The 27,775-nt window shown below is 52.0% G+C and overlaps 3 protein-coding genes across 9 annotated transcripts in view; 1 reads left to right on the top strand and 2 right to left on the bottom strand.

Moving 5' to 3' along the window:
- Nucleotides 1–1,113, top strand: part of TTLL5 (tubulin tyrosine ligase like 5) — a 269,877-nt gene extending 268,764 nt beyond the window's left edge. For 4 of the 7 annotated variants that reach the window (XR_007412723.1, XR_003135327.3, XR_003135330.3 and 1 more), the window contains one exon: nucleotides 26–1,113. The gene's annotated coding sequence lies outside the window, so the exon portion shown is untranslated. Of the gene's footprint in view, nucleotides 1–22 lie in introns of all 7 variants that reach the window. The other 3 variants (XR_003135328.3, XR_003135331.3, XR_007412725.1) reach the window with 1 other exon arrangement.
- On the bottom strand, nucleotides 404–25,887 carry TGFB3 (transforming growth factor beta 3). The gene is made up of 7 exons (XM_025443992.3): nucleotides 24,093–25,887; nucleotides 16,126–16,289; nucleotides 15,703–15,832; nucleotides 9,747–9,854; nucleotides 7,507–7,678; nucleotides 4,615–4,768; nucleotides 404–3,723 (listed from the first exon to the last, which is right to left on the bottom strand). The coding sequence occupies exons 1-7, from the start codon at nucleotides 24,577–24,579 to the stop codon at nucleotides 3,565–3,567; spliced, it is 1,374 nt and encodes a 457-aa protein (XP_025299777.1). The 5' UTR covers nucleotides 24,580–25,887; the 3' UTR covers nucleotides 404–3,564.
- On the bottom strand, nucleotides 25,709–26,584 carry LOC125755508 (translation initiation factor IF-2-like). Its single transcript, XM_049112996.1, has one exon. The coding sequence runs from the start codon at nucleotides 26,582–26,584 to the stop codon at nucleotides 25,709–25,711; it is 876 nt and encodes a 291-aa protein (XP_048968953.1).
- Nucleotides 26,585–27,775: the final 1,191 nt, after the last annotated feature.

The following is a 27,775-nucleotide window of genomic DNA, read 5'->3' on the forward strand; positions in this document are numbered from 1 at the left end:
TTATTCTTCCATTTGGTTTCAGCAGATGGTGGGTCCAGGCTGTTCCCCACAGGCAGCTCCTGTACCTGGGAAGCTCGTATGTGCACATGTCTCCATTATCAGCCCGCAGCAGACAGGTCCTCTAGTGGCATGTGGATCTGCATCCTTAAACAGTTCATCAGAATGAGGCGACATACCCCCGATGGCTTTCCACTTGACCTCTGCTCCCTTGTCTCCTCACCTTTCCCTGGTCCTCTCTCTGGCTTCTACTGGAGAAAAGGTTGAAAGGCAGGCTGCAGAGCCACTGAAGGATTGACCGCTGCCCTGAGGAGTTACTGGGTGAGGACCCAGAGTCTGGGGTTTCTACACCAGGGTGCTCTAAACTCAGCTTTGAAATCCCAAAGGAAAAATGACACCCAACAAGGCAGAGAGAAAAGGGACTTTATTGACTTCTTAGTGAATGAAAACAAGTTTGAGCACATCAAAGCGTTTTGTTTGCTGGTGAGGGATGAAGACTGTCACTTGAGGGAGGAGAGAGAATATGTGTCTGAGATGTTCCTGGGCCTTCTGGTTCGTAGTTTGAGGACCATCTTAACTGTTGTCTAACTGGGTTGTGAATTGGTTAGGAGACAAATCAGAATTCCTCCGTGATTCCCTGGTGATGTGTAGAACCGAAATAAGATATATGGAGATCTTGTGAGAAGGCATAAGCAGGTATGAGCCCAGTAAAAGAACTCTGAGGCCAACTAGACTGCTTGGGATTGCCCTAAGTCACCATTACAGTTGGGTCCTCGAGCTCATTTCTGACTGCACTCACCATGTGCTCATGAAATGTTAAGACCAGACTCCAGATCTCTCTGTGTGTCATTTTTACTGGTACTGGACTTCTCTTGGCAATAAACAAGACAGATCATATGATTCCCCCCTCCAACAACGGTGTCTTTTCCAGTGTCCCTCCCTCCCCTCCCCCAAAACAAGCGTGTATTTCTTCAGACAGACAGACAATGGTTCATGTTTCTGTAGTGCCTGTAAGTGACATGTGGAATGGAGAGGCTGGACTTCAGACCCCTGCCCATATTTGTATCTGCTGATAAAGATAAGAATAGAGCTCTAATATAAAAAGAACATTTGGAATCACAGTGTGTTCTGTTTTCTTTGGGATACTTCAGGAAACATAACTCGTTGCCTCGGTTCATTAGGATGAGCCACAGGCCAACATTTTAGTGATGTCCTGTGAGGTTGGATAAGAAGGAAGGTTTATTCTAGGGTCAGAAAAATTATTACCTTCTTCCTTATTTAAGCCTCAAGGAAGGATCCATGACGTCAGATCTAATACACTGCTGCTCAAAATGTAGTGTTTAAGCAGCCTGGACCTTCCCCCAGGCCTAAAGCTGTCTCTAGAGCTGCAGCCTGAAATTGTGCATTTTTAATAAACACTTGGGTGTTTCTCATGCCCAATGAAACTTGAGAATAGCTGCCACAAGTGAATAGATTCTGAAGCTTGGGATAGCCATGGCCCATGGCCAGAGGGCTGGGCATGCTGCATCCCCTCTCTAGGCCCGGTAGCTCCCTCGGGTAAAATGGATCAGAGTGCCAGCAGCCATGATTTTAGGACAGGGACACAGCCCCCCAAATACAGTGGAAATAAATGGGTGCCACCGGGGATGAAGCCTGAGAGAGAAGCTCTTTAGAATTGGCTGGGCATGAACAAAGCAGGAAAGAATGTCTTGGTGACCAAACTCAGGAGTTCAACTGGGGAGCATTCCAAAAGGAGCAAGATATACACAACTACGCATACACACACATACACAGAGGCAAGAACATATCACATGGACCCTTCAACCTGCAAATTTTAGCTTCAGATAGACTTTTTCACCAATGGTAAGGTGATTTCAATAGAGGAACATATTTTTTGGCAGCTGCTAGATGGTTCCTCATTATGGATGGTTGCTTCTGGTGGACATCAATATAATAGAATTCTGCATTGCTCTGGGATCTGTGACCTCAGAAGAGAACTATGGAATTGTATTTCCTCACCCTCTCCCATCCCCAAATCTGACAAGAGGTTCCTGGCAAGCTTACCCTGATAATAGAATTAGCCTCATCTCCTTAGGCCATTTGCCATTGACAGTTTCTCTAATTTCTCAACTGATTTGGAGGGTGAGATTAGATTGTCAAAAATGATGTTCATTATTGATAGTGAACGTACAAACGAACACATTTCCATGTGCAAGGGTTCACACCAAATGATTTTTGCCCACAGATAAATGTAGGTCAAAATCAGTTTCTAAAAATCTGAGCCACTGCCTCTCTGTGTCTGAGGACAAACACTCCACAGAAGGAAAGGAGCACAAAGACCAGCTCAGTCTTCTCAGATGGCAGAAGGCAGTGCCAGGGTACTTGCACTAAGCAATGTATTCGGAGTTCAAGACTGCCCCAGTTTCCAGTTACCTCTGCTAGTACGTATGAATGTGGAACTAAGACCAGAGTAATTAAGGACTTACACCTTAGAATAGGCTTTTACTGTTCTAGAAACAATCTTCCAGAGGATGAAATGATCCAAGATTCCCCAAAAATATTTATTTATACAAAGATTTTGAGAGTAATATTTGTATTTGTCTTTATACCTCAGTCTATGTGTCTGGGGCCAAGTCATCGTGTGGCACATGTGCAACCTCCCCGCATGCCTCACCCGTTGGTAGCACCTGCTTCCAGGAACACCAGGTGAACCCAGGGTCTTAGGGGGTAGAGGCGAACCCATAATCCCCAAGACTGCACAGACCCAAAATCCAGACATGTGCACCCTGACCTGGAAGGTGTCTAGCCATACGTCCAAGAGGAAATACGATTGAGGAAGCAGGGGAGAGGAAGGACCCAGAGGGCAGAAAGGAAGGCGTTAATTCCCACCCTCTGCTTCTGAGTTCAGCATATCCATATGGCCCAATATCGCTGATGGCCCGGGAACCACATTACCTGGATTCTTCTCCCCTGTAATGACCATTGGTGCTGCTGATTGCTGTTGAGAGGACAATTTGCAAAAACAACAGATTCATCCTTAATCCCAGGTAGTATGAGACACGGTTCTGGGACTCTGTCTGGGTAACCTGTCTGAAGGAAAATGCTTGTCTTGTGTAATGTTCCAGATTCCCTAGAGCAGATGTGGGGCAGCGATGAGCAAATCTGACCTCAGAAGTGTCTTCCAGGCTGGCCCCGTCCCCGGCCATTCTCTGCCCTTCCTCCTCCCTAGGGTGTCCCAGATCCATGACCACATGATGTGTCACATGTCCACCTGCCATCCCTCTTCGTCTGTCCCCATCACCTCTGTCTACATCACAGAAAATCTGTGTATTCTGAAGAGTTGGGCCTTCCCCTAACCAAACCCACACTTTCTTTACCACAGTGATTCTCAGAGCCAGCAAGAAGGAGAAATGTCCCGAAAGGGAACTTCCGTCTCAGCCCTTTGCCCGGAGCCAACGGGTTGTGGGCTCCAGGCCTCTAGGTGAGGTCTGTTGCTTTTGTTTCCCGAGGAGCAGGCAGTCAGGCAGTGGCGGTTCTCTGTCCTCTCTCTCTGTCGCAGGCAGGTTCTCAGCTACACTTACAGGACTTGACCACCATGTTAGAGAGCTGTTCCACCTTGGGGGTCCTCCCGACATAGTACAGGATGGTCAGAGGCTCCAAGTCCTGGGGCACGCAGCAGGGTGAGGCAGACGCTTCGGGATTCAGAGTGTTGTACAGTCCCAGCACCTAGGGAGGACACGTCATTTAGAGGGTGGCAGGCCAGGCCTGGGGCCTGGAGCCCTCCCCAAGCTCCGAGGGCCGCTCCAGAGACTGAGCAAGAGGCAGGTTGGCCAGCGATGTCCTTTCGGGTTGGGTACACATCTCTGCTTGTTTGGGTGTTTATCAGCTTAAGCCGATAGCAACTGCTGGGTGACTTTAAATGGATAATGAACTATTCTTTGCTGTTAAGAAACACTCCACTTCTGGGTTTCCTAGCCATAACTGGTCACTCTGGTGAGAAGGGGTCTCACCAAACACTGCTTTGGGCCATTTAGTAAGCGCCAGTGTAAGAGCCCCCAGACATTGCAGTAATCGTGAGCTATCAGGAAATGTGTTTCACAAATTCCTGCCCTATTTTTGATTCCCCTTGAGGGAAATAAAGGCAAGCTAGTTTCAAAGTCCTGACTTCCCCCATCCCCTCCCTTTCTCTTCCCATAGTTTCATGTCAGCTTCCTCGGGGTGCTTTGCCTTGCCTTCCAAAGTGACTTCTCTACATGCAAGAGGCTGGGATGACCAGAGTTCTTTCACTGATGGCAGAAGCCTTTCTGCCCCAACATCCCTTGCTAGCCGTGTGTGCACATCTCTGACACACAGGGTGTGGTATGACAGTGCATTTCCAGAATGCTATGAGAGCTTTAGATACAACAAAATGTCTGGTTGAAACTAGAGAAGAAACATCAAAGGGCAGAATGTGGCAAAGTAAGAGTCGGGCCAGATCAGAACCTTCAGCAAAGAGATTTTACTTGCCCCACATCATCATTCGCTCATTCAACATTCAGCCCTTCATGCATTCGTTGGAACGAGTGGCCCGGTGGGCTCAGCCCCAGGGCCCCACATGGTGTGAGCCCCGCTGCGTACCGTGCTGTGGGTTGTGTCCGCACTGCGGAGGTAGGGGCAAGGGCCTGAGCAGAAGTTGGCGTAGTAGCCCTTAGGTTCATGGACCCACTTCCAGCCCAGATCTTGTCGGAAGTCAATGTAGAGAGGGCGCACACAGCAGTTCTCCTCCAAATTGCTACAACAACAAAAACCATTTATAGTCAACCTAAAGGCAACTACCAATATAAAATTTTAAAAATTTCACCGATGACCCTCATACTTTGTACCTAGAGTCCTTCCTGGTCACCCTAAGAGGTGGGCCAAATCAGTGGAATCCCAGGTTCAAGTGTATTGAGCAGTATATACCATAAAAGCATTTTTCTTGTGTTGAAGACCATGATCCCAAGGACATAACAGGCAGATACAGATGATGCATGAGGAAGAGAAAAAAGGCAAAGGTGGCCCTGCCCCCTTTTACATCCTAGATCAAAGCAGAGACATAAATTGCGTCACATAAAACCAAGCACTGAATGTTCTTAGCCAGCTCAGCTTTGTTGAGGTCGATTTTATTATTACCTTCCTAATGAGCACCCAACGAGACCTGATCTCTCAGCTCATGCTGCTTATATACTACATTAGACAGTTTAGACCAAATCTGGAGGGCATTGAATCAAAATGAAGCATATCCTTCCCTTAGACTCGTGATTCACCCCAATTTTGATCACCAGGCCATCTCAACTCTGTTCCCTGCAGAAATCCATTTGGCAGTGACCCTTGCCAAGTGGGCATCTGGCCTGTACTTCAATGTCTGCTGAGACCTAGAACTTCCTACTTCTAAAATCTGACTTCTTGTGAGTTCCAAGGGTGAACCATGGCAAACACTCTTGGCTGTCTATTCAAAAGCCATTCCTACTTCCCTTCTCCCTTGCCACCTCCCATTACAGAGTCTAGAGCACGAGATAACTCCTTTTCCTAGCCTCTCTCGCAGGTAGGGGTGGTCATGTAACCCAGCAATGATCAATCACACATAATGAGTAGTATGCAGAGGGTAGAGGCAAGTTTTCGCAAAAAACAATCTATGCTTTATAAAAGTCACAGATGGAAGAGGAAACCCGCCAGCTCTGCCTCTCCTCCCTTCTTCTTGTCATTGAACACGGAGAAGATACCTGGAGCTTTAGCAGTCACTGTGACCATAAGCAAGAAGGCGAAAGCCAACATGCTAAGCACGGCAGACCCAGAGAAAGAGGCTGTATTCCCAGTGGCATGATTAGGCAGCCAGACCAACCCTTCTTGTGAACAAGGAATCCTTTGTGGTTCAGGCCACTGTTACTTGCAGCCAAGAGCATCCGCTCCTAACTGACTGAGCCACACAGAACTAATCTACACGCCAGCCTTCAGACAGTTGGCGACAACCGCATTGCCTCTAGTACACCTTCAAGCTCAACATCCCTAGTTCACTCAGTTGCTCCTTATAAGACATGGCTTTAGATCTAAAGGTTTCCTAATTCATTCTCCCCAGCTCCATCCAGGCATCCTCCTCTCCAGCCAAACTGATCCATTCATGTTCCTTCCTTCCTCCCCTCCCTTCATCCCTACATGCCCAGACCTCACTCATCTGGGGAGGTTCAAATTCTGCACCCTTCTGAAGCCTTTCCTGCAGCCACAGGTGAACTTGATGCAGATTCTTAAAGCACTCTCTCCTTTGGACCTTCTCGTGGATGTGGTCATTCTCTACCTTTCAGTCAGTGCTGTGTGTGCTTGATCATCCCCCCCATCCCTGCTTATAAATGAGGAACTCAATGACATAAGAGGTTCTTTCTTTTTCTCTCTTCATAGTGGCTACCTACTACTTCTGAATTAGTTCATTAATTTCTCCAGCTCAAATTCCCCTGGTACATGGAGACTGCCCTATTCCCCTTCCCCCAGGAGCATCCATGGACAGTTCACAAGGAACTGAGCACTTCTTTCATGGAAAGTTCTGCATGCAACTGGTGCAGCCACTCTGGAAAACAGTAATGGAGGGCCCTCAGAAAGTTAAAAATAAAGCTTCCCTATGATCCAGCAGTTGCACTACTAGGTATTCATCCAAAGATTACAAAAATACAGATTCCAAGGGGTACATGCACCCTGATCTTTATAGCAGCTTTATCAACAACAGTCAAACTATGGAAAGAGTCCAGATGTCCACTGAAAAATGAATGGATAAAGAAGATGTGAAATATATATATATGTATATATATACACATATATATAATGGAATATTACTCAGCCATCAACAAGAATGCAATCTTGCCACTTAGAACAACACAGATGGAGCTAAAGAGTATCTTGCCTAGCAAATAAGTCAGAGAAAGATACAATATGATCTCATTCATATGTAGAATTAAGGAAACAAAACAGATGAACATGGGAAGGGGGAAAGAGGGAGGGAAGCAAACCATAAGAGACTCTTAATGACAGAGAACAAACAGCCTTGCTGGAGGTGGGTGGGGCTGGGCTAGGTGGGCGATGGGCATTAGGGAGGGCGCTTGTGATGAGCAGTGGTGTCGGACGTAAGCGATGAATCACTCACTAAACTTTACTCCTGGAACCAACCAATATTTCACTCTATGTCAACTCCCTAGGATTTAAATAAAAATTGGAAGAGAGAGAGAGAAAAAAAAGGAAGTCCTGCATTCACCTCCCCCCACCAAAACACGCGTCAGCGTACGGCCCGGGCCCTACCGAGAGGCTTCGGCCAAGTCTGTCTAACCCAAGCCTCTAAGCGACGCTCTGCCCGCCCCCGCCGACTTCCGCCAGGCTTGAAATCCTCTTTCCTGGAGATGTTTGTGCCGAGCATCCAGGACCCCGGGGTAGCACAGCCTGGGCCGGGGCCGAGCAGCAGGCCCGTACACGCGGCCTCGGGGCTCCCGCTCGCCGTGGGCCCAGGCTCACCGGAAGCAGTAATTGGTGTCCAAGGCCCGCTTCTTCCGCTGGCCGCCCTGGCCCGGGTTGTCCAGCCGGTGCGGGGGAATCATCATGAGGATGAGGTGAGGGTTGTGGTGGTCCTTCTGCTTCTTGAGGCGCCCTAGGTCCCCACGGCCGTGGTCCTCCTCGCTGTCCACACCTGCGGAAGGGAAGGAGGCGGACAATCTCCTGAGGGGGGCCGAGTGGCGGCGGGGTTCCTGGCCGTCCGGCCGCGGCCCAGGCCTCGGGCTGCCGTCGGGCTGCAGCTGGGGGCCCCGGCCTCCCGGGGTCGGGTCCCCTGGTGACCCCTGCGTGTCCGTCCTCCGGGACCACACAGCCTTCCACGGTGCCTCCCGGGGCTCAGGGGCCCACGGGCTTCTGGGGAGCACCCGCGGCGGCTAACACATTCCTCTGGGCTGTCCCTGTAGATTGAGACTGAGAATCTCGGGGTGCGAGTTCCCTCCCGTGATCCGAGTCCGTCAGCACGGCACGGACGTCGCCCTAGAGCGGGCGATGTCTCCGTTGAAGATCACCGTGATGGAAGGACGCCTGGGCGGCGCAGCCTGAGCGTCGTCTGCCCTCGCTCGGGCGTGACCCCGGGGTCCTGGGACCGAGTCCGCGTGGGGCTCCCCGCGGGGAGCCTGCTTCTCCCTCTGCCTGTGTCTCTGCCTCTCTCTCTGTGTGTCTCTCATGAGTAAATAAATCTTTTTAAAAAAAAATCATGTTAATGGGAGCCCGAGGAACGAGGCAGAATAACCGCTAACTCGCACGTGCAGTACTAGTTTCCAAGCGAAGCTCAGACAAGCTCGTGAGGCGTGTGATCCACAGATTAGCAAACAAACTCGGGGTGGCGGGTGGGACCCCTGCTATTTCATCCTGAAAGGGAAAGACTGAAGAGCGAATTAGTTAGTCTCAATTCCAAGGAGTTCTGGTTTGTGCCAGGCGGCTGCCGGCTGCTGTCCGTCACTGCCAAGGACAAGAACACCAGGAGCTTAATTTACATGGTGACAGAAGGGCCTTGAACCCCAGGAAAGGACACTAGGACCCGAAGACAAATGAGAGGCCTGAATCTAAGGTTCCCTTCTCTGAAAATCTTTTGTTTGTTTAAGATTTTATTTATTCATGAGCAACACAGAGAGAGGCAGAGACAGAGGCAGAGGGAGAAGCAGGCTTCCTGCAGGGGACCCAATGCGGGACTCGATCCCGGGACCCCGGGATCACGACCTGAGCCGAAGGCAGATGCTTGACTGCTGAGCCACCCAGGTGCCCCCCTTTTCTGAGAATCTTTATGAACAAGATAACTGTTTACTAGGTGGAAGGATCTAGTCCTGACCTGTCCCATAGCTAAGGACCCCAGAGGTCTTCTGAGCTCTGAGGTTCTGTGATTAGGATGCTGGATGCTTGGCTTTAAAAAGAAGGGGAGGGGGTGGCCTGAAATCAAGCCCGTGAAGGGGAAGAGGACTGCCCGGGCCTGGGAGCCAAGAGAGGCTGCATCTTTTCCCAGACAAGCCTCTGCCCTCAGGCTCTGGCTTGGTTGGTTCCATCTTGAGGAACCACCTGGCTCTGGGTGTGCCTCAGTTAATCCAAAACGGGACCGTGAGAGGAAAGAGAACTTCCCTGAAATCCAGAGACTGCCCAAAGATTGAGCGCCTCAGAAACCGTCTGGAAAACCAGAAAGGACTCTCAACTGTTTCTCCATCGTAACACAAATACCCTGAGCCCCAAAGCAGTCATTCAAATCCGGATGACTCCTGGGTGGGAATCAGGTGGCCTCTGAGATATCTGAAAAGGTCAGTAGTCAGGACACCTGTAACCCTGGTCACCGCAGTTCACTTCTTCTAGGGAAGGGGAAGACAGCTACTATATGTGGAGCGTTGTGGCACCATGTTTTACGTTTGTTACCTCATTCAATTTGTGTGATAACCCTGTGAAAGAGGTATTCTCGTCTCCCTTTTACTGACTGAATTCGGAGAGGTGGACCCATTGGCCTGCATGACCGCACCACCCTTCCCAACGTTACACTGTCTCCCAGATGCTAACAAATTCTATCTATAAACTGAAAGTCACACGCCTTGCCTTTGGAGCGAAGCAGAATTACTCTACTATGAGATAGGTGGCCGTCTCTGTGAGGGAGTTTGGTTGCTTTCCTTGGGGCCTTGGTAGGGGTCTCCTGTTCTATGCCGCCCCATCAGGTCCCCTCCACCTACTATACACATCCATTTTGTTACCTTTGAATTTGATTTCCATCACCTCATGGATGTTTTCTAGGATGTCTCCATTGGGCTGAAAGGTGTGACATGGACAATGAATGCTGATTTCCAGACCTAAGTTGGACTCTGCAAAATAAGACACGGAATCAGTGAGAAAATTCTTTATGTGATGGGGAAGTGTGCCCATCACCGTGCACAGTGGGCCAGGGCCTCTGCTCCAGCCAGGGCAGTCACAGGAGCTGAGAAATACTGAAGGTCACAGGGGACAGGAAGTACCACCAAAGCTAGAGTGGACCTCCACATGTGTTACCACATTGCAGGTGTTTCTGTTGAACCAAAAAAAGGCATCAATTAAGGGGCATTATAAAGGAGAATTCCCCCTCTTTTTTAAAGCTTTATTTACTTGAGAGAGAGGGAGAGAATGCCTAAGTGTGTGTGTGAGAGCAGGGGGAGGGGCAGGAGGAGAGGGAGAGAGAGAATCTCAAGCAGACTCCATGCTGAGTGTGGAGCCCCACAAGGGGCTCAATCCCAGGACCCTGAGATCATGACCTGAGCCGAAACCGAGAGTCAGATACTTAACCGACAGCACCACCCAGGCGCCCCGAAGGAGAATTTTCATAGGCATCTCTTTTCAGAGGATGATATTGGGAAAAAATTGTCACCTGCCTACGTGGGGGCAAAAGAATGAGGTTATAGGAAGGGAGAAAAAACAGCCACCACACCGCAGAGGTGTTTGCTGGGCGAGGAGATATGCGAGCCAGCCTGCTGAGGAACGATGACATGGGAGGCCGGGGGCCCGGGGGAGGCCAGGGAGGGGGGCTCACTGAAGAACTGCGGAGTGGAGAGGCTGCGACTCAAAAGGCCACAAATCCCTCCAGATGGGAGGAGGATGGCAGAGTCTGAGCCCCAGGATTAGGAGTCAGGAAGCGATGCTAGAGGCGAGGCCACCTGCAGACCAACAGCAGAATCAGTCTGCAGGGAAGATGCCAGCCTTTCTACCAGGGCCATGACGGTGGGTATAAAGGGAGTGGTGGTTTGCAGAGGAGAGAAGATGAAAATCACAGTGACCTTTGGCCATAGTTTCCTTCAGGGGTAAGGACAGAACGAGGTCAAAGTTACTTGGAAGTATCTTCTCTGGGAATCCCTGTTCACTTCATGGGCAAGCCGGAGATGTGGATGGCTCACTGGGGGAAAACGAGCAGCTCGGGAAGACGTTGTGAAATCGGAGCACAGGCCGGAGGAACTGGCCAAGGGCCAAGGGCCCAGATGACACAAGCTCGGAGAGAACCAGCAGGAGGACATGTGGAGATGCCAGGGTTGCTGACAGAGACTCTGGTGTGAGAAGGCCAGCTGTGGCCCTTTCTCCTACTAGTGGTGCTGGGGCTACCAAAACTGGGGAAGCAAGGAACTTAGTAAAACGGGTTGAGTAAACTGGAGGGAGAGAAAAAGAAGAAGAAGAAGAGAAACATCTGAACTGAATCCAGTAGTTTTGTGCAAGGAGACCAGGAAGGCTCTGGTGTTGTGTCAACTTTGGTGGGTTAAGACGCAGCCAGGGAGGCTCTGTCAGCCCAGAGGCAGCAGCAGCAAGCTGTGGTGTAGGGAGGTCATGGGGAAGGGACCCCTGCGGGTTCGGGATCAGCATCTCAGCAAGCTGACTGATTCACTGTGCTCCCTCACTCTGTGAGCAGCCAGGCTTGGGGCCACCCCGAGATCTTCTTGAAATCTGGTCATCAGGGAAAACACCAGAGTCCAAGGCAGCTCACACCCGGCCCATGTACAGAATGGCTCAAGCCCATAGGTTCTTCCATAAACTCCAGAACCCAGTCTGATCTGTCCTGCTCCAAGCCAGGGCTGCCTCTCGGACCCACTGACACTTGCTGAGCTTGAAGACTCCTGTTCCAGAAGGTTAGCTCTTGTGGAGAGGGATGGGGCTAATATATAACAAGGAAGCCGATGCCCAGCCAGGGAACAAGGCGTGAATAGAGGCGGATGCCATAGGAGCGTCATCTTCCTGGTTTAAGGCCGTTGAAGGAAGGAGCCGGGGTGGCTGAAATGGGCTACAGGGTGTACTTCCTATTACCCAGAAGGACTCACAGTAGGCCACAAGAGACCTGGAGTGGGCAAGTTCTGTGATTCTGTGAGTTAGAAAGTCAAGGTGCAGAGGCTCCTGGTGGCTCATTCAGTTGAGCATCTGACTCTGGTTTTGGTTCAGGTCCTGATCTCAGGGGCCATGAGATCAAGCCCCACATCGGGCTCCTCACTCGAGTCTGCTTGGATATCCTCTCCCTCTGCCCCTTTCCCTGTGCATGTACCCTCTTTCACCTGCTCTCTCTCTCTCTCTCTCCCCCTCTCTCTCCTTTTTTTTTTTTTTAAGATTTTATTTATTCATGACAGAGAGAGAGAGAGAGAGAGGCAGAGACACAGGCAGAGGGAGAAGCAGGCTCCATGCAGGGAGCCTGACGTGGGACTCGATCCCGGGTCTCCAGGGTCACACCCTGGGCTGAAGGCGGCACTAAACTGCTGGGCCACCGGGGCTGCCCTCTCTCTCCAAAATAAATAAATAAATCTTTAAAAAAGAAATAAAGTCAAGGGTGCAGATAGATGTGTGAGGGACAGTCAGGGTTAGGGGACAGGTGATAGTGGGAGATGGTGACCTGGCTCTGTCTAGGTAGACGACTCAGAGTGATGACAACAATCACCAGCTTTTGTGGAGCATTACACGTCAAGCACCACTGTAAGACTTCACATGCAGTAACTCATTCAATCTTTCTAATTATCCTACAAAGCAGGAACTGATTATTACCCACCCCCGTTACACAGGTAAGGGCCCTGAGGCTAAGGGAAACCAAATGGATTGCCCAGGGTACCCAGCCAGTAAGTGGGGAGCGCCAAGATCCAAACACCTGATGCCTGAGCCACACTCCTAATTATTAGAGACAATGAGGGACAAAGAGGGGGCAACAGAGACCACCAGGGAAGATGCCTTTGTTTTCACAGTGGCCGCCCCCCGCCCCATCCTGAGCTATGATGCTGCTTGTGCTCCCTGCCCAGGCTGCCAGGGGATGTCTGGCTCTGCAACATAGTGCAACTGTAGACTGAGTGAAGCAAGAGCACAAGGGTGTGGGACCTGGGCCCCTCACTCCAGATAGGGCTCCAGCCAGCTCTGGGATCCAGAAGGCAAGCTGGCAACCCAGTGCCCAGTGGGCTCTCAGATGTCTGCTGAACGAATACAAGACCATATATGTGACTCAGTTTCCTCATCGGTCCACACTGCCAACTGCTCCATTTGGAGTCCATCTGCTGCCTGGTTTGGGGCCACGAACTCTGAAGAGACTCACGAGCTCTGCATAAGTAAAGGTCTGTGTGTGATTCCCCTGCGCGAGGCGGCGGGGCGCATCTGCCTGAGTGGGAACTGAAGGTTCCATGAAGAACTAACCTCAGAATTGGCAGCAGCGGGGATGGTGGGTGGGGGAACCCACAGGTTTTATTACGAAATTATCTTTTTGATGTCTCGAGGAAGATGGAAATCATTCTCAGCGCAAACTTCTCATTGAGCTCTGCAGCTGGGAAAATAAGAACTCCTTCAAGTGCCCAGGGCTTCAAAGAAATCCAGGTGGAGCTGATCAAAATCAGACAGGGAAGCTAAGAGATTAATTTCCCCAGCCTCTCCTCTCTGCAGCCATGTCAGGCTCTAGGTGGAGTGCTGTCTGAGTCAGAACTCCCAACTGTGCTGCCGAGGGCTGATCCTCGTCCTGTGGGTGCTCCTAGGCTTTTGCCCTTGTGCTCAGTAGGGGGGATAGGATGGAATGTCCGGGTATCCCTGGAGTTGCCCACGATCGGTCGGCTGAGCCACCAGGTAAAGCCCCTTCGGTGAGGACCTGCACACTCGGATGCCTGCAGAGCCCAGGCAGGTTAGCAAGCCAGCATAGCATGCTATGTGGGGACTGCCAGCCTCACTCCTGGGGAACATCGGGGCCTGGTAGGGCCTATGGAGCCATGAAGAACATACACCCCACCTCGAGAGGTGGCCACTCCTTATCTCTCATGGATCGTCACCAGAAAATGTTCCGGTTTCTCTGGAAAATCCAGAAGTCCAGGTTTTTTTAGTGAATCTCCTGACTTTAAAAATAGAAACTGTTGACCATGACTTAAATGTAAAACATTATTTAGGCCAAGCCTTAGTGACTTGACCCCAAAACATCAGGACAATTTTCTCAAAACATCAAGGACAAGAAAAGACCCACCTGCTCCTGGGACTCTGGACATCAGCCTGCAGATGGACGGTGCCCCTACGGCAGCTGATGATAGAATAAAACTCCAGGCAAGACAGGGAGAAGGGACAGATGGACCCGCCACAGGCACCCCCTCCCTTCCGAGCATCAGTCCAGGCAGTACCCCAAAGCAAAGAAGGAGAATAACACCAAAGCATGGTGGTGCCAAGGAGACTCCAGTTCTGATCCAGGCCAGATGACCCTGGCCAAGTCACTCAACCTCTCTGGGCCTCAGTTTCTTTATCTGACCTAATAAAAGCTTACTCTTTTGTGACAGGATAAAAGTCATGGAGCTCTCTCAAATACATCTGGTCCCTAAAATGGTTCTATGAGGTATGCAGGGAAGGACCCATTACCTGATTTTCCAGGTGAGGAAACACAGCAAGTGGGCCAGATATTTGGGACATGTGACATTTGATATGCATACTGGACAGCTCTCCTTGGATAACCACCAAGCTTTCAAACTTGGTTGGACCCCAAGAGAACCTGCTCCCAAACCTGCTCTTCTTCCAATATTCCCCGTGCCAGTATGTGTTACCACGACCTCAGAAGCCATCCCAGATGCCCCTGTCCTCACACCCCACACCTAACCAGCCCATCCCCTGGGCTAGACCTCCAAGATAGACAACAAATCCATATCATCTCCATGCCCGTGGCTACCATGCTAGTTGAAGCGCCCATGGCTCTCATCTGGGCTCCTGCGATGGCCCCTAGCTGGTTTTCCTGCTCCTTCCTCTGACTTCATGGAAATCAGAGAGTCTTTTTTTTTTTCTTTTAAAGATTTCATTTATTTCAGAGAGAAAGAGAGCACTCAAGAGAGTACGAGTGGGGGGTGGGGAGCAGAGGGAGAGGAAGAAGCAGACTCCCAGCTGAGCAGGGAGCCCGACTTGGGGCTCAACCCCAGGACCCTGGGATCATGACCTGGGCTGAAGGCAGACAGGTGCTCAACCAACTGAGCCACCCAGGCACCCCCAGAGGAGTCTTTTAGAGATAAATCACTTCATTTTATATCCCAGCCCTGTTTATAATACTCCAGGGCTTCTTGTCACACATTGAGTAAGTCCTAAAACCTGACCATGGCGTTCCAGGTCCAAAGTCATATGGCCTCAGCTAACTCAGGCCCCCCCAGCTCTCTCCATTCCCCCCACATCAGCCTGTGTGCTGCTGCCAGAACAAATCATGCCTGCTGCCGCCTGGGGGCCTGGGCCTCACCACCTCCTCTGCCCGGCACATCCTTATTGTAACCTTCCCACGCTGGCCCTTCTCATTACTCAGACCTGGGTGCACACATTCCTGCTCACAGAGGGCTTCCCTGAGCACTGCATGTTGGACCCCACCCGTCATTACCACAGCGTCCCCTCTCTATCTCTTGGGGTACTCACCACCGAGGTTCCTATTCATCAGTACGTTTTCTTGTTTATTGAGTGTCTCTCCCCCCCGGAACAAAAGCCCCATGTGATAGGGACCCCACGGGTCTGGCTCACTGTTGCATCCCCAGGGCCTGGCTGAGCGAGCATCTGCATAAATACCGGTTGAGTGAATGAATGAATGAATGAATGAGGGACATGGCGAGCCGGTGGTGCAGCCAGGACTTGAACCCAGACCTGTGACTCCTCTAGTTTTGTCCTCTTCCTTCTATTTCGTGAATGACCAAGGGACCTGAGGTTCCTTCCAAAAATACTCAAGACTAAGAGTCCACCTACCTCTTCGCAAGAGCCATTCACGCACAGTGTCAGTGACGTCAAAAGACAGCCACTCGGCGGTGCCCCGGGTGGGCAGATTCTTGCCGCCGATATAGCGCTGTTTGGCGATGTGCTCGTCGGGCCGGAGTATCTGGAGGGCAGAGAAGGGAGTAAGTACCCCAGGCCGGGACAAGTACCGCGGCATATGTCACAATGCAGGAGGACAGGCGAGGGGAGCAACAGGAAACTAAAACTTCCTGAAGGCTCCTGCGAGCCCCGTAGTGAACGCTCCATCCTCACCAGAACAGGCAGATGCAGAAAGTTCTAGAAGGCAGGATTCACACCACACCCAGGGCTGCTGAACTCTGCACGGGAGGAGAGGCCCGAAATGGTAGAGGGGCTGGCTCTCCCGCGCGCGTGTCTTCTGTTCCAGGAGGGGCTCACCTGGAAGAGCTCGATCCTCTGCTCGCTGCGCTTGGAGCTGGGGTTGGGCACCCGCAGGACCCGGAATTCTGCCCGGAATAGGTTGGTTCCATTTTTCTCCACTGAGGACACATTGAAGCGGAAAACCTTGGAGGTGATTCCTTTGGGGCAGACGGCCAGCTCATCTAGGAGTCAAGCAAGCGAGGAGAGGTACGGTGGGAATGAGACCCAGAGGAGCCAACGTGCTGCCCACGGACACTCACCAAGTGGCCAAGGTCCCACCCATGACCTCCCTAGAGGCTCGAGGCCTCAGGCCTAAAGGTGGAGATGGGAGGAAGCTCTTGGTGGCCCTGGAATCACACCACAGGCCTGAGCCAGGAGCAGGGAGACCTGGGAGCCCCAGGACATGGCGCCAATGACTGGCCATCAAAGGCAATCACCCCTCTCCCAAGGCCTGGACATCTCAGCTCCGGCAGGCCCTCCAGGCTGCCTTACTACTCTTAGAAAACACAGATCCTCAAAAAATCGCAACAAATCCCCCTAGTAGTTTAATCATCTCACAGCTGGCTGACCCATTCCTGTGTTCCTTCGGCATTCATTCATCCATGACACGTGTAGTAGTAAGCGCATACTGTGTGCCAAGCATAGTGCTGACGCCGGGAAGCAGAAATGAAGAGACATGCCCCTGCCTTCAGGAGATTCATATCCAGGGGAGGATATTAATACAAAGACTCAAACAGCAGGACCAGCAGGAAAGTGTTGAGGGCCTTTGGAGAAGCTGGGGGGTTGCTGCAAGGAGATCAGAGTAGGGAGACAGCAGGGAGCACTTGAGGGAAGAGGGACCATTTGATCTGGGTCCTGCAGGAGGAAAGGGTTTGAGGGTGGAGAGGAAGAGGATTTTTCATGGAAGGACTGCTGGAAACAAAGCAGGGAGGGGAGGAGATGAGTGCGAGGACCTGAAGCAGCCCTGTGAGGGCCCCCAAGACGAGGTCAGGACAGCAGATTGGGGTCTGCCCACGGGGAGGCTGACCTGTCAGACTGAGAGGTTGGAGTTTATCCCATTAGCGGTGGGGAGCCATGGAAAGTGTTAGAGCCGTGCAGCGACATCATTAACACCCCGTTCTAGACCCATCGAGGCAGCACTGGTATGGCAAAGAGCCCACATCTCAGGCCTGGTGGAGCCGCAGATGTTTCTTCAGACAGAGCCGGGCCATCCCCATCGGCTCCTTTCTAAAGGTTTCTGTCCTTGACAGCACATGCTATGCCAGCCTCTGTCACCCTGCCGGCCTCTTCGTCCCTGTCCACAAGACACAAGGCAGCAGATGCTCTTTCCCACACCTCAGGGCCAGACGAAGAGAAAAGAAAGAGCCAGTCTTTTTCTCCTGTACACTTTACAACCTCAAGGTCTGAGCAGCATTAACACCCAGAGAAAAACTTTCTACACAAATGGTAACGATAGCCAGAACTTGAAATTCAAGCCCATAGACCCAGATTCCACACATAATGGACATGGCTGGAATGAGCTCATAATCACCCCGAGGGATGGTGTAGGAAGTCACGGACAAGGCGGGAAGGATCAGAGGCCTGGAAACAAGCAAATGCGCTACTGATCTTTAGGAAAGGATGAGTGAGTGTTTTTGGAAATTGCCATCTGGTGGGCCTGACACTGATTCTTAGAAAATTAATGGAACAGATGTTAGGAAAACAAATGTGTGAATGCCGGCTAATGAAGCCCTGATTAATAACTGGCTTTGAAAGAACAAATACTGCCAACTCTTCCCTCAACCATGTCAGATAGAACCAGAGAGAGGCATCAGTGATAGCAATTTAATTTTTCAGCTTGCCAGTTTGGAAGCCTCTGGACACGGAGAAGCTCGTGGACTGGCAAGTACTGACACACTTGGTTCTCGAAGGAGCTGTCATCAGTGTAGCTTCAGTCATAACAGCACCTCCAGTAACTGCTGAAAGATGGAATGAAGTTTGTCCATGTTGCTGTGGAAAGGAAAAATGGAACAGAAATGGCACGTGCCAGTAAGCAGAGTCAGAGGGGGGTCAAGACAGCGGGAGGCCAGGATACGGGGGCAGTAATGAGCTCAGAGGGTCTTCAGGACCCCCTTGTGACCATCGTTCCTTTGTTGCTTCCAGCCCATCGATCAGATATCTGTTCCCTAAGATGGACTCCTCTTGGTGGGAACTTCAAGGAGATTTCAAGAAGGAGTGGGAAGGATCTTTGTTTTTTTTTTAAGATTTTATTTATTTATTTGAGAGACAGAGCATGAGCACACAAGCAGGGGGAGGAGCAGATGGAAAGAGAGAGAGGGAGAGAATCCCAAGCAGACTCTGTGCTGAGCAGAGAGCCCGATGTGGGGCTCCATCTCATAACCCTGAGATCAGGACCTACCTGAGCTGAAACCAAGAGTTGGATGCTCAACCCACTGAGCCATGCATGTGCCCTGGGAAGGGTTATTATTTTTTTTTAATCACTGGAACCTATAGATTTCTAGCAGAGTTAGAGGGACATTAGGGTTCATCTAGTGAAGAATCTGATGTCCAGAGGGGTCTTGGCCGGGCCACACATAAATTATTGATGCAAGCAAATTGACACTAGCAAATAAAGCTCAGACATAATTACTAGTGATTACAAGAGAACTGCCTAGGAGAGAAAAGAAAACATAAATATAATCTTCTTGGCAATTAAATCCACTGAATAATGATGATGTTTTAATAATTTGTGGACTGAGAGTATAAATAAACCAACTGTACTAACACCACCTTACATTTTACAGAGCTCTTACCAACTCACCTGACCCTCTAACAATCCTTGAGGAGAATGAGAATAAGTCAAATTGACCATTTTACAAAGGAGAAGAATGAGCGTCAAGAAAGTTAAAGGACTAATCCCAAGGTCACGCAGCTGGTGGGTGGCAGAGCTGGTATTTGAGCCCAGGTTTTCTGACCACCCCTCTTTTATTAAAGTGGGACCTCTGGAAGTTGGGATGGGTCCCAAGTGATCATCTAGTGGAGTCACAGTTTCACCAACAAAATCAAAGCTCCCATGAAGTGGGCCTAGAGTAGCAGCCTAGGCCTAAGGAACAGCCAATTCCTGCTAAGTTCTGTGGGTCAGCCATGCTTCTGCAGGATGCTAGTATGACTGGACTAGAGGGTCCACCTTTAAAGTTAAATCATGACTATGCAAAAAATATTTATATTGATGGAGACTATTTTCTCTTGTTTTGCTATAGGGAGAGAAAAATAAGCAAAGAATGTTCATGTAGCGTATTCATGAACAAAATGTGGAAACAGCTGCCTATGTTTCGACCATGCCTTGTAAAATGTTTTCCAACACCAGGGCTCCTAGATGTGCCTTTGCTTGTATCCATCATTTCTGCCTGTAAAATCCTGCTAGTCCCAATGACGACATACGTACACTGGTTCTGTGCTGCTTCTTCACCCTGGCTGCACATTAGAATCATCTGGAGAGCCTTAAAAATAGGTGACTACCTTGGAGTGGGTGGGTCCAGAGCTAGCTAGCTTGCTTTCTTTTCTTTCTTTCTTTCTCTTTCTTTCTTTCTTTCTTTCTTTCTTTCTTTCTTTCTTTCTTCTTTCTTTCTTTCTTTTTTTCTTTCTTTCTTTCTTCTTTCTTTCTTTCTTTCTTTTCTTTCTTTCTTTCTTTCCTTCTTTCTTTTTCTTTCTTTCTTTTACTTCCTTCCTTCCTTCCTTTCTTTCTTCCTTTCTTTCCTTTCTTTTTTCTTTCTTTCTAAAGCTCTCCAGATGATTCTAATGTGCAGCCAGGGTTGAGAACCACAGTTTATAGTGCTCTGCAAAGGGTACCATGGCTTCCAGATGTTCCGGAAGTTTGAGAAACTACACTTCGATGGTTTAACCTGAAATAGGTTGGCCTTTAAATGTACTAGACATGCAGTTTGGCCAATGCATCTTTTTTTTTTTTTTTTGAAACTTTGAATTAGAAGCCCATCAGGATTTTAAGCCCAGGTTCAAAATTGGGAATTTTCACAAAAAGATCCAGATTCTCTGCTCTTCTGGGAAATAGCAAGGTCCAGTCAAGCTGGACCCACATTCCCAAATGCAAAAATTACCAGGAACTGGGCAGTGGGTGCCCTCTTTTACCAGGGCATGGGCGCCTCTGGCTCCCCCCACCCCCCATCAGCTTCCCACACACCCTCAACCCCAAAGCCAAGTGTCCCATATGCTTTGGCTTGGTGCTGGTGCTGAGGCTTTTCTTCCATATCCTTTGCATTAGCTGGCTGGCCTCTGTGGGCACCATGTTTGCAGCCCCTTAAAGAAAGGTGTTCACCTAGTACATGGAGTCTTAAGCTTCGGTGGCCTTAGGAATCAATGGGGCACTTTTCAGAAATACGGATTCCCCAGGACCCCACCCGCAGATTCGATTCTGTAAGGGTGAGGTTGGCCTGGGAATCCACATTTTTCACACTCATGTAGCCCCTGGACCATTCTTGGAGAAACACTGACCTAGCGTGCAGAGGGCATTGGCACACAAAACGAATGAGTTCTGGGGATACGAAATGTCTTTTAATTTTCAGAATGAGCACAATCTAAATGTAGCATCCAGGAAAGAAAGGCTAACATATCAAGTTTTCTCTCTGCTCAGGATCTCTCAGTCTGCCGGTCGTCTTAGCGCCACCCTTGGATGAAAACAAGAGTCTCCCGCCAGCCACAGATAATTACAAGCGAGAAGTTAAAACGACACCCACACTGGTGATATCTTGATAACAGGGATGACAAAGGAATGGAGAAGGCTGTGTCTCCCCCCACCCCCACGACCACGTGTGTCAGAGAGAGCCTCTACACAGCCAACTCCTGGTGAATTATAAAAGGATTTACAGAGTCTTGCCTTCCGTGCGGAGACTGTTGAATCATCCCAGATGTATACACAAAATTGTTTCAGCTGCAAGACAGTTTGGAGATGATCTCTGACTTTACAGATGAGAAAACTGGCCTCAGAGAGATGACCTGCCCAATGCCACCTGGTGTGGCTACTTAACCAGCTCAAGCCTCTTTGTTAGACAAAGAAAACCCTTTGGTTGAATTTGGGAGAACATCTGTGGTGGTGTGAATCTCCTGGCCATAACAACAGGCGGAGGCAAGAAAGGACACACCCAGTGGTCCCTGGGCAGTCTGCCCCCAGGGTTACTAAGAGCTCCTACCCACCCCCCCCCCTCCCCCCCCCACTTGGTCCAATAAGTGATTTTTTTGTGTTGTAAATCAAAATGCTATTGAAGCCTTAAGGTTAAAGATGGGACTTAACAATGCTTGTTTGACACACTGGCATTAGTGCCTAACAACGTGCATTGTGCAGACAAAATGTTCAGGTTAGAGTCCCTGCTCTTTGAGGCAAATTCTTTAACTGATGCAAGTTTTTGCTTCTGAATCAGGGTCCCTATCTGACAGGGCAGAGCCAGGGGACGGACCCTCTCCTCTTTGCTCACCTTGGCACCCTTTCTCCTGCACCACTGGAAATTATTCCTTGCCACACTTCGCCCTCCAGACTCCCCAATCCCCTTGCGCCACCTCCAGCTGTTGCTCCCCTCTAGGGAGCAGGCTGGCTGGGAATGATGACATGTGGAAGGGAACGCGATCTCATCACTCCCCCAGAAGCTCTGGCACCCAGAGCCTGCCAGCATCCCCCCACAGACCCAGTGGCTCTCCTGGCCAGGCCCTCACAAGCTCAGGACAGGCTTCCCTTGCGCCGAGCCTCTGAGGACGGCCTTCTGCTCCTGCTCGGCATCTGCCCACTGCCTTCTTTCTAATTAGCGTGTCTTCTGCATCTGCCTCTCCAGGGCTGGCTCAGCACCTGACCAGCTGCAGGGCGGGCCCAAGCCATGTCTGCTCAGCCTCTGTGTCACCTCCAACAGCTGCAGAGAGTCTGGGCCCGCTTCCTGTTTGCACCTGCGAGCCTCTGTGGCATCACCCGTGTCCCACGGGGCCCTGGCTCCTCCAGGATATCCCACAGAGCATCCTGCTCCCTGTGCCGGATTTGCTCCCAGCCTGCTTAGACTCTGTGGCCCCAGAGCCACCCCCGAGCTGCCACAGTCGCCAGGTCCCAGTGCTGCTGACAGAGCTGCACAGCATTCGCGTGCCCTTGCCCTGGCTTTCCCCAAGGCTGCCCGCCATCTGTGCCCTGAGTCTCTGTACAAAACCGATGTCCCCGGCGCCTCGATGCCCTCGCGTGCACCTGGCCCATTCATTCTCAGTGCGGCATTCCAGGCTGGATGGGCCCTGGTGACTCAGAGTCCCTCCTCCCTGGGACTCCACCTCCTGACCCGGATCCTTAAGGTCCGATTCCCTCTCCCTCACCCTGGGCTCTCTTCAGACCTCTCCTGCAGGCCTCAGCTTTCTATATCCGAGCCCATTATGCCCTGACTCGGTGGTTGCCCAGGGGTTGGGGGTTTCAGCCATCCTGGTGCTGGTCCCTTTGGAAACCGTAGGCCCTGGGCCGACCAGAGCCGCCCCACCTGGAGGAGGCCGGGGAGCGTGCGCCCAGCTAGGGTACTAACTCTTGCCTCATACTCAGGCTTCCGCCCCACACGGTAGCCACATCCTAGGCAAGGCGCTCCAGGCCGCCACCGGAAACGGGAGTGGGAACCCCTGGCCAGTAACCACAGGCTCCTGGAGCTGGCATAGGCCAGCTCCCAGTAGGGCCTTTTGCACCTTCAGCTAGAGCTGCTCCACCCACTAGCCACCTACTCCTCTTCCTTCTCTTTGGCCAGCTTCCTTTCAACCCCTGCAGTGCCCCCCTGGCCCCCCCGCTCCCAGCCTGCTTCCTCCCACCCTTCCGCCCCTACTCCCCACTGCCAGGTGAGCCAGGGAAGAGGTAGTCAGGGTGGCGAGGACACCTGCTGGTAGGAAAAGCAAACAGAGCTGCTCCCAGAGTCCCTGGCCCAGAGTGGCTCACATTCCTCCTTCTCGGGCTGTCAGTTTCTCAACATCTGCCAAATCTCTCTCTCTTGTATTGAGGTTTTTTAAATGTCCGTTCAGTAAACACACATGACTTCCACACGTGTACAAACACACACACAGACGTCTCACCCAGAAGCCTCCCAGCTTCTCGGCACAGACGGGAGCCTCCTGGGAGGACACACTCCCAGACACATGTCCTCTCTGCACCCACAGCCACACCTCCCACCCACTCTTCCCGTGACACGCAGACACAGCAGGGCGGCCAGCAATCATCTACACGTCCAGAGCCACAACCCTGCTTTCCCCATGTCCACAGGCCTGGAAGACGCCCATTTTGAGCACATGAATCTGTCTACTGTACAAAGCCAGATTGCACATGGGCCGCAAGCACATGCACATGAGGGCATAGGTGCGTACCCTTCAGTCATGCTCACGGCTCCCGTGGGTCACGTGTGTGGCAGAGACGGAAGGGCCTAGATGGCAAGAGGCTGCCTCTTGCCTGGGCTTCCAAAAGCTTGACAGACATTACTCTGGGGCAGGTATACCCTTCTTCCCAAGAACTGGAAAAACTAAACCAAAGACGTGTCACAATGAGTTGTGAAAACAAGGGAGAAGAGCGAGATCTCCAGACTCGTGGGGCCATCAGGGCTTTCAAGAGAACTGGCCCCTGTCCCTCTGGGGCCCCCCTGTGCTCCCAGCTACCTACCCCATCACACGTGCCAGAGCACAGATGTTAACAGAACAGCCTGATGTAATTCCACAGGAAAATCAGTCAAGGATGTGATGTGAGCTCAGCAAGCCACTCAACTCCAGGGCTCCGGGCCTCCCAGAAGCACCGGGCTCTTACCAGAATGGCTCTGTCTCCCTCCGCACCCACCTACCCAGCCCCTACTAGGCATCGCACCTCCTGAGCCTCGGTGTGGGTGAACCCCAGGGCACCCCGCTCTCAGGCCACTGCAAGCACACCGCCCGCCCCCGCCTGCTCCGTGGACTCCCTACTCCAGCTCAGACCCTTCGGAGCAGACACCCCAGCAAGAATTTGGACTTACTGTGCTCCGCCAGCCCCTGGATCATGTCGAATTTATGGATTTCTTTGGCATAGTACTCCGACTCGGTGTTTTCCTGAGTACAGCTGTCCTCCCTCTCTCCCTGCATCTCCTCCAGCAGCTCCCGGGTGCTGTTGTAAAGGGCCAGGACCTGGTAGGGGACGTGGGTCATCACCGATGGCTCGGGGGGACTGGTGAGTCTGAGTTTGCTCAAGATCTGTCCCCTAATGGCTTCCACCCTCTTCTTCTTGATGTGGCCAAAGTCCAAGGTGGTGCAAGTGGACAGAGAGAGGCTGACCGTGGCAAAGTTCAGCAGGGCCAGGACCACCAGAGCCCTTTGCAAGTGCATCTTCATGCGCAAGCTGGGGAGAGAGGCCGGGGGGCTGCAAGGCCTGGCGAGGAGGAGACCCCAGCAGTCGTGCAGAAGGAGGGAGGAAAACCGGGCGGCCTCCCTAGATCCCGAAGACTGAGGCTTGGCAAGAAGGTGCATGAACTCACTGCACTGTGAGAGCTTCAGGACTTCCAGGAAGCGCTGGCAACCCTGAGCACGAAGAAGCCGACTGTGCGCCTTGTAGCTCTGGGTTTCTTCTCCATGTGTCTAAACAGGTTCTGCTGGGCTCTGACTCCCAGCAGGCCAGGTGGAGGGCAAGCAGAGGGCTGGGAGGGGTGGCAAGGCAGCTGGGAGTGGGAAGGGAGCTGGAGTTTTTCCTTAGGTAAAAATAAATAGAGCGGATATCTGATATTGCCAAATGTCGCTTGGCGATGGGGAGAAAGTGGGTATTTTAAAGAAGGAGCAGAAGGACCATGGCTGGGTCCCAAAATCAAAATCCTCGCCTTGCCCTGAGGGAGGATAAGAAAAGAGAATGGAAAAGAAAAGGAAAAAAAAAATGTTTAAAAAAAAGTCAGATCACCAGTGAGTAGGTGGGGAGAGGCAGGGCCGGGCTGCGCTGGTCCAGCTAAAGGTGGGGGCAGCGCAGGACACACTTGTCTCTCGGGCACACCATTCATGCTTTCTCTTTTGTTTACACTTCCCCGGGGGCTTTCTAAATGACTTTGTTCACGCTGCCTCTCGTCTTCATTGGCTGGGAAGTGGGGGTATGTGTAATTGGAAGGCAGAGAGAACAGGCCCCTGGAGAGCAGCCCCAATAATCCACTTGGACGCCCAGGGTCACCAGCACCTCGGCTTGTCTTCTCCCTCGGCCATTGCTTCTGTTCCCTGCTTCTCTTTAAAAAATAAAAAGGAAGAGAAAAAAGAAAATAGCAGCCAGTTCCCTGCACGCCTGCTCCGGAAAGCTGTTATTCCTTCTTTCTCAGGCTTCTTCGCCTATCTCTGTCTCCCCTGTCCTGCTCATTCCCTTGGCCTTGGCTTCATGCTTTCCCTCCCTTCCTCTCCTTGCTGCTTCTCCCTCTCCTTCTCCCTCTCCCTCTCTCCCTCTCTCCCTCTCCCTCGCTCCCTCCGCTCCTCTCCCTCTCCCTCTCTCACACACACATGCACACACACTGCTTTCTCTATTTCTCTCTGCTGAAATTTTATACCTCCCTCCCATGACGTCTCTGGCCCGGGTGGGGGAGGGAGGGACCAGCGCACGCAGCCTCCTTTGCTGCACGATTTTAATGTTTTAAACAGGCACAGGAAAAGCCGAGCCCATTTGAAAAATACTTTGCGAGTCCTCTCGTTCTACGTGGTAACTGAACTTTTTTTCCCCTCTTGGAGTCACTCCTGCTACACGTTGACTGTTTTTCTGGAAAGTTACTCCGACGAATCCCTTCCCTCCTTCTCCCCCAGCTCCGTGGTGCTCCCGCCAGCTGTCAGGCCTCCTCTCCGGGCCCCGGCGCACCAGGAGCCCCTGCACCACCGCCGCCCCCCGCACCCCAACCTCGCCCCGGGCCGCCCCCGGGCCCGGCTGCGCACCGGCCAGGGGCGCGCGCGGGGCTGCGCAGGCGCGGCCGTGCCCCGCCTCGGGGGTGCGGGGTGCGGGGTGCGGGGTGCGGGGCGGGCGGGGGGCGACGCCCGGCCGCGGGGAGCCGGGTCGGAGGTGGGCTGGGCTCCGCGGCGCTGCTGGCCCCGACTCTCCCTCCACTGACAAGCCCGGAGTCGGGCGGCGGGCTGAGGCTTGGAGATGCTCCAGGGCCGTTGCCAATGGTGGTGTTTTCCGGCAGATCGAGGGTGCCCTCTGGCGAGGCGAGGGCGCCAGTGAAGGAGCGCGGCGGGCCGGGGCCGGGACGCCCGGGAGGGTGGGCGGGGGGCCTGGGGGCGGGGGCCGCGGGAGAGGGCGGCGGGATCGAGCCCCGAGCCCGGGGGGCGGGGGCGGGGGGCGCCTCCCTCTCGGCCCGACGTGCGCACAAGTGCACCTCTCTCTTCCCGGGGCCCCGCTCGGCAGCGGCAGCCGCTCTCCCAGAAATGTCCTCCAGATGTTCGCAGCCTCCCTCCCCGCCGCGGGCTCCGCGGGGAGCTGCGCCAGCGAGCGCGCAGTCAGCAGTTGGCCCCAGCCCATTTCCCAGATGGGTGAGGGGAAGTCTTCTCCCTGCGCTCGCTCTCCTTCCTCTCCTCCGCCTCAGCTGCTGGGGCTTTTCCCACGAGAAGCTCAGAGAGGGCAAGGCACGTTGCTTCCCCCGGCAGCACAGGACTTGCCTCTGGATTGATCACTTTCCTGGGACTCAGTGCTGCTCCCCGCCACCCCACCCCAGTCGCCCAGCCTTCCGGGACCCTTCCTGTGAGCTCTGCTTCCTGCTCCCGGCTCCTAGGCCGCCGGCATGCTCGCTGAGCCCCCAGGACACGGGTTGATCAGTTTGCATTGAGGAAACTAAAGCACAGAGCGATTTTCTTTTTCTTTCTAAAGGCCGCCCTGCTGATCGGTGGTGGAGGTGATACTCAACTCAGGTTCTTGTTGTCATTTGAATAAGGTGAGGACATCTAGGGCAGAAAGCCTAAAAGGGGCTTACCTAGACTCTAGAGCTGGTAGGTGTCAGCACAGAGTTGGACCTAGGAAATCTATTGCCAGAGACTAAACATTTTCCTACGCCATACTGTCTCTGAAATTCAGCCACCTTTTGAGAAAGAACTATTTTGACCTTCACTGTGTGCCAGGCACCGTTCTGGGCTCTGCGGATGCAGCAGTGAGTAAAACAAAATCCTTGCCCTTAAGGGAGTTTATGTGGCCAGGGGGAGAAAGGGTAGGGAAATGGCAATAAACCAAATAATTAAGTATTGTGATAAAAGGTAAGTGCACCGTGGAATATAAAGCAGGGAAGTAGAATAGGGAGTGCCCCAGTTGGGACTGTTGAAACTTAAAATAGGGTGTCAGAGGAGACTTTACTGAGGCCTTTAAGCAAACGCTTGCAAGACAGGAGGAAAATTGTTGAAGTTGTATCCTTCCCCACTCCACCTCTACCGAATCAGTTTCCAGGGATGGGGCCCTGGCACATGTATTTTTTAACAAACCTCACAGGTGATTCATGTGCTCAGCAAGGTCTGGAAGCCACTGCTCTAGGGTTTCTTTCTGCTCAGTGAGTACCATGCACCTTTTGTTTTCCGGAAGTCAGGGAAGAAGTGGGAGTTAAGGTCTGAAAACTGCCAGCAAGGTGGTAGTAGTGTAGCTATGAGCTCACACGAGATGGAAAAATCCAAAGATTAATCCCTTCTTCCTCATCTGGTGCCAAGGAAGAAGAAAACTAAGGATTCATTG

This window comes from Canis lupus, chromosome 8 (assembly GCF_003254725.2).
Source record: "Canis lupus dingo isolate Sandy chromosome 8, ASM325472v2, whole genome shotgun sequence".
Taxonomy (NCBI): domain Eukaryota; kingdom Metazoa; phylum Chordata; class Mammalia; order Carnivora; family Canidae; genus Canis; species Canis lupus.

Excerpts from the sequence above, each read along its gene's own strand:
- TGFB3 (XM_025443992.3), bottom strand. The coding sequence starts at position 24,579 with ATGCACCTTCTTGCCAAGCCTCAGTCTTCGGGATCTAGGGAGGCCGCC. Across the intron at positions 15,833-16,125 it reads AGAGGATCGAGCTCTTCCAG|ATACTCCGGCCCGACGAGCA; the intron begins GTGAGCCCCTCC and ends TCTGCCCTCCAG. Across the intron at positions 7,679-9,746 it reads GATGGAAATCAAATTCAAAG|GTGTGGACAGCGAGGAGGAC; the intron begins GTAACAAAATGG and ends TCCCTTCCGCAG.
- LOC125755508 (XM_049112996.1), bottom strand. The coding sequence starts at position 26,584 with ATGGGCTGGGGCCAACTGCTGACTGCGCGCTCGCTGGCGCAGCTCCCC.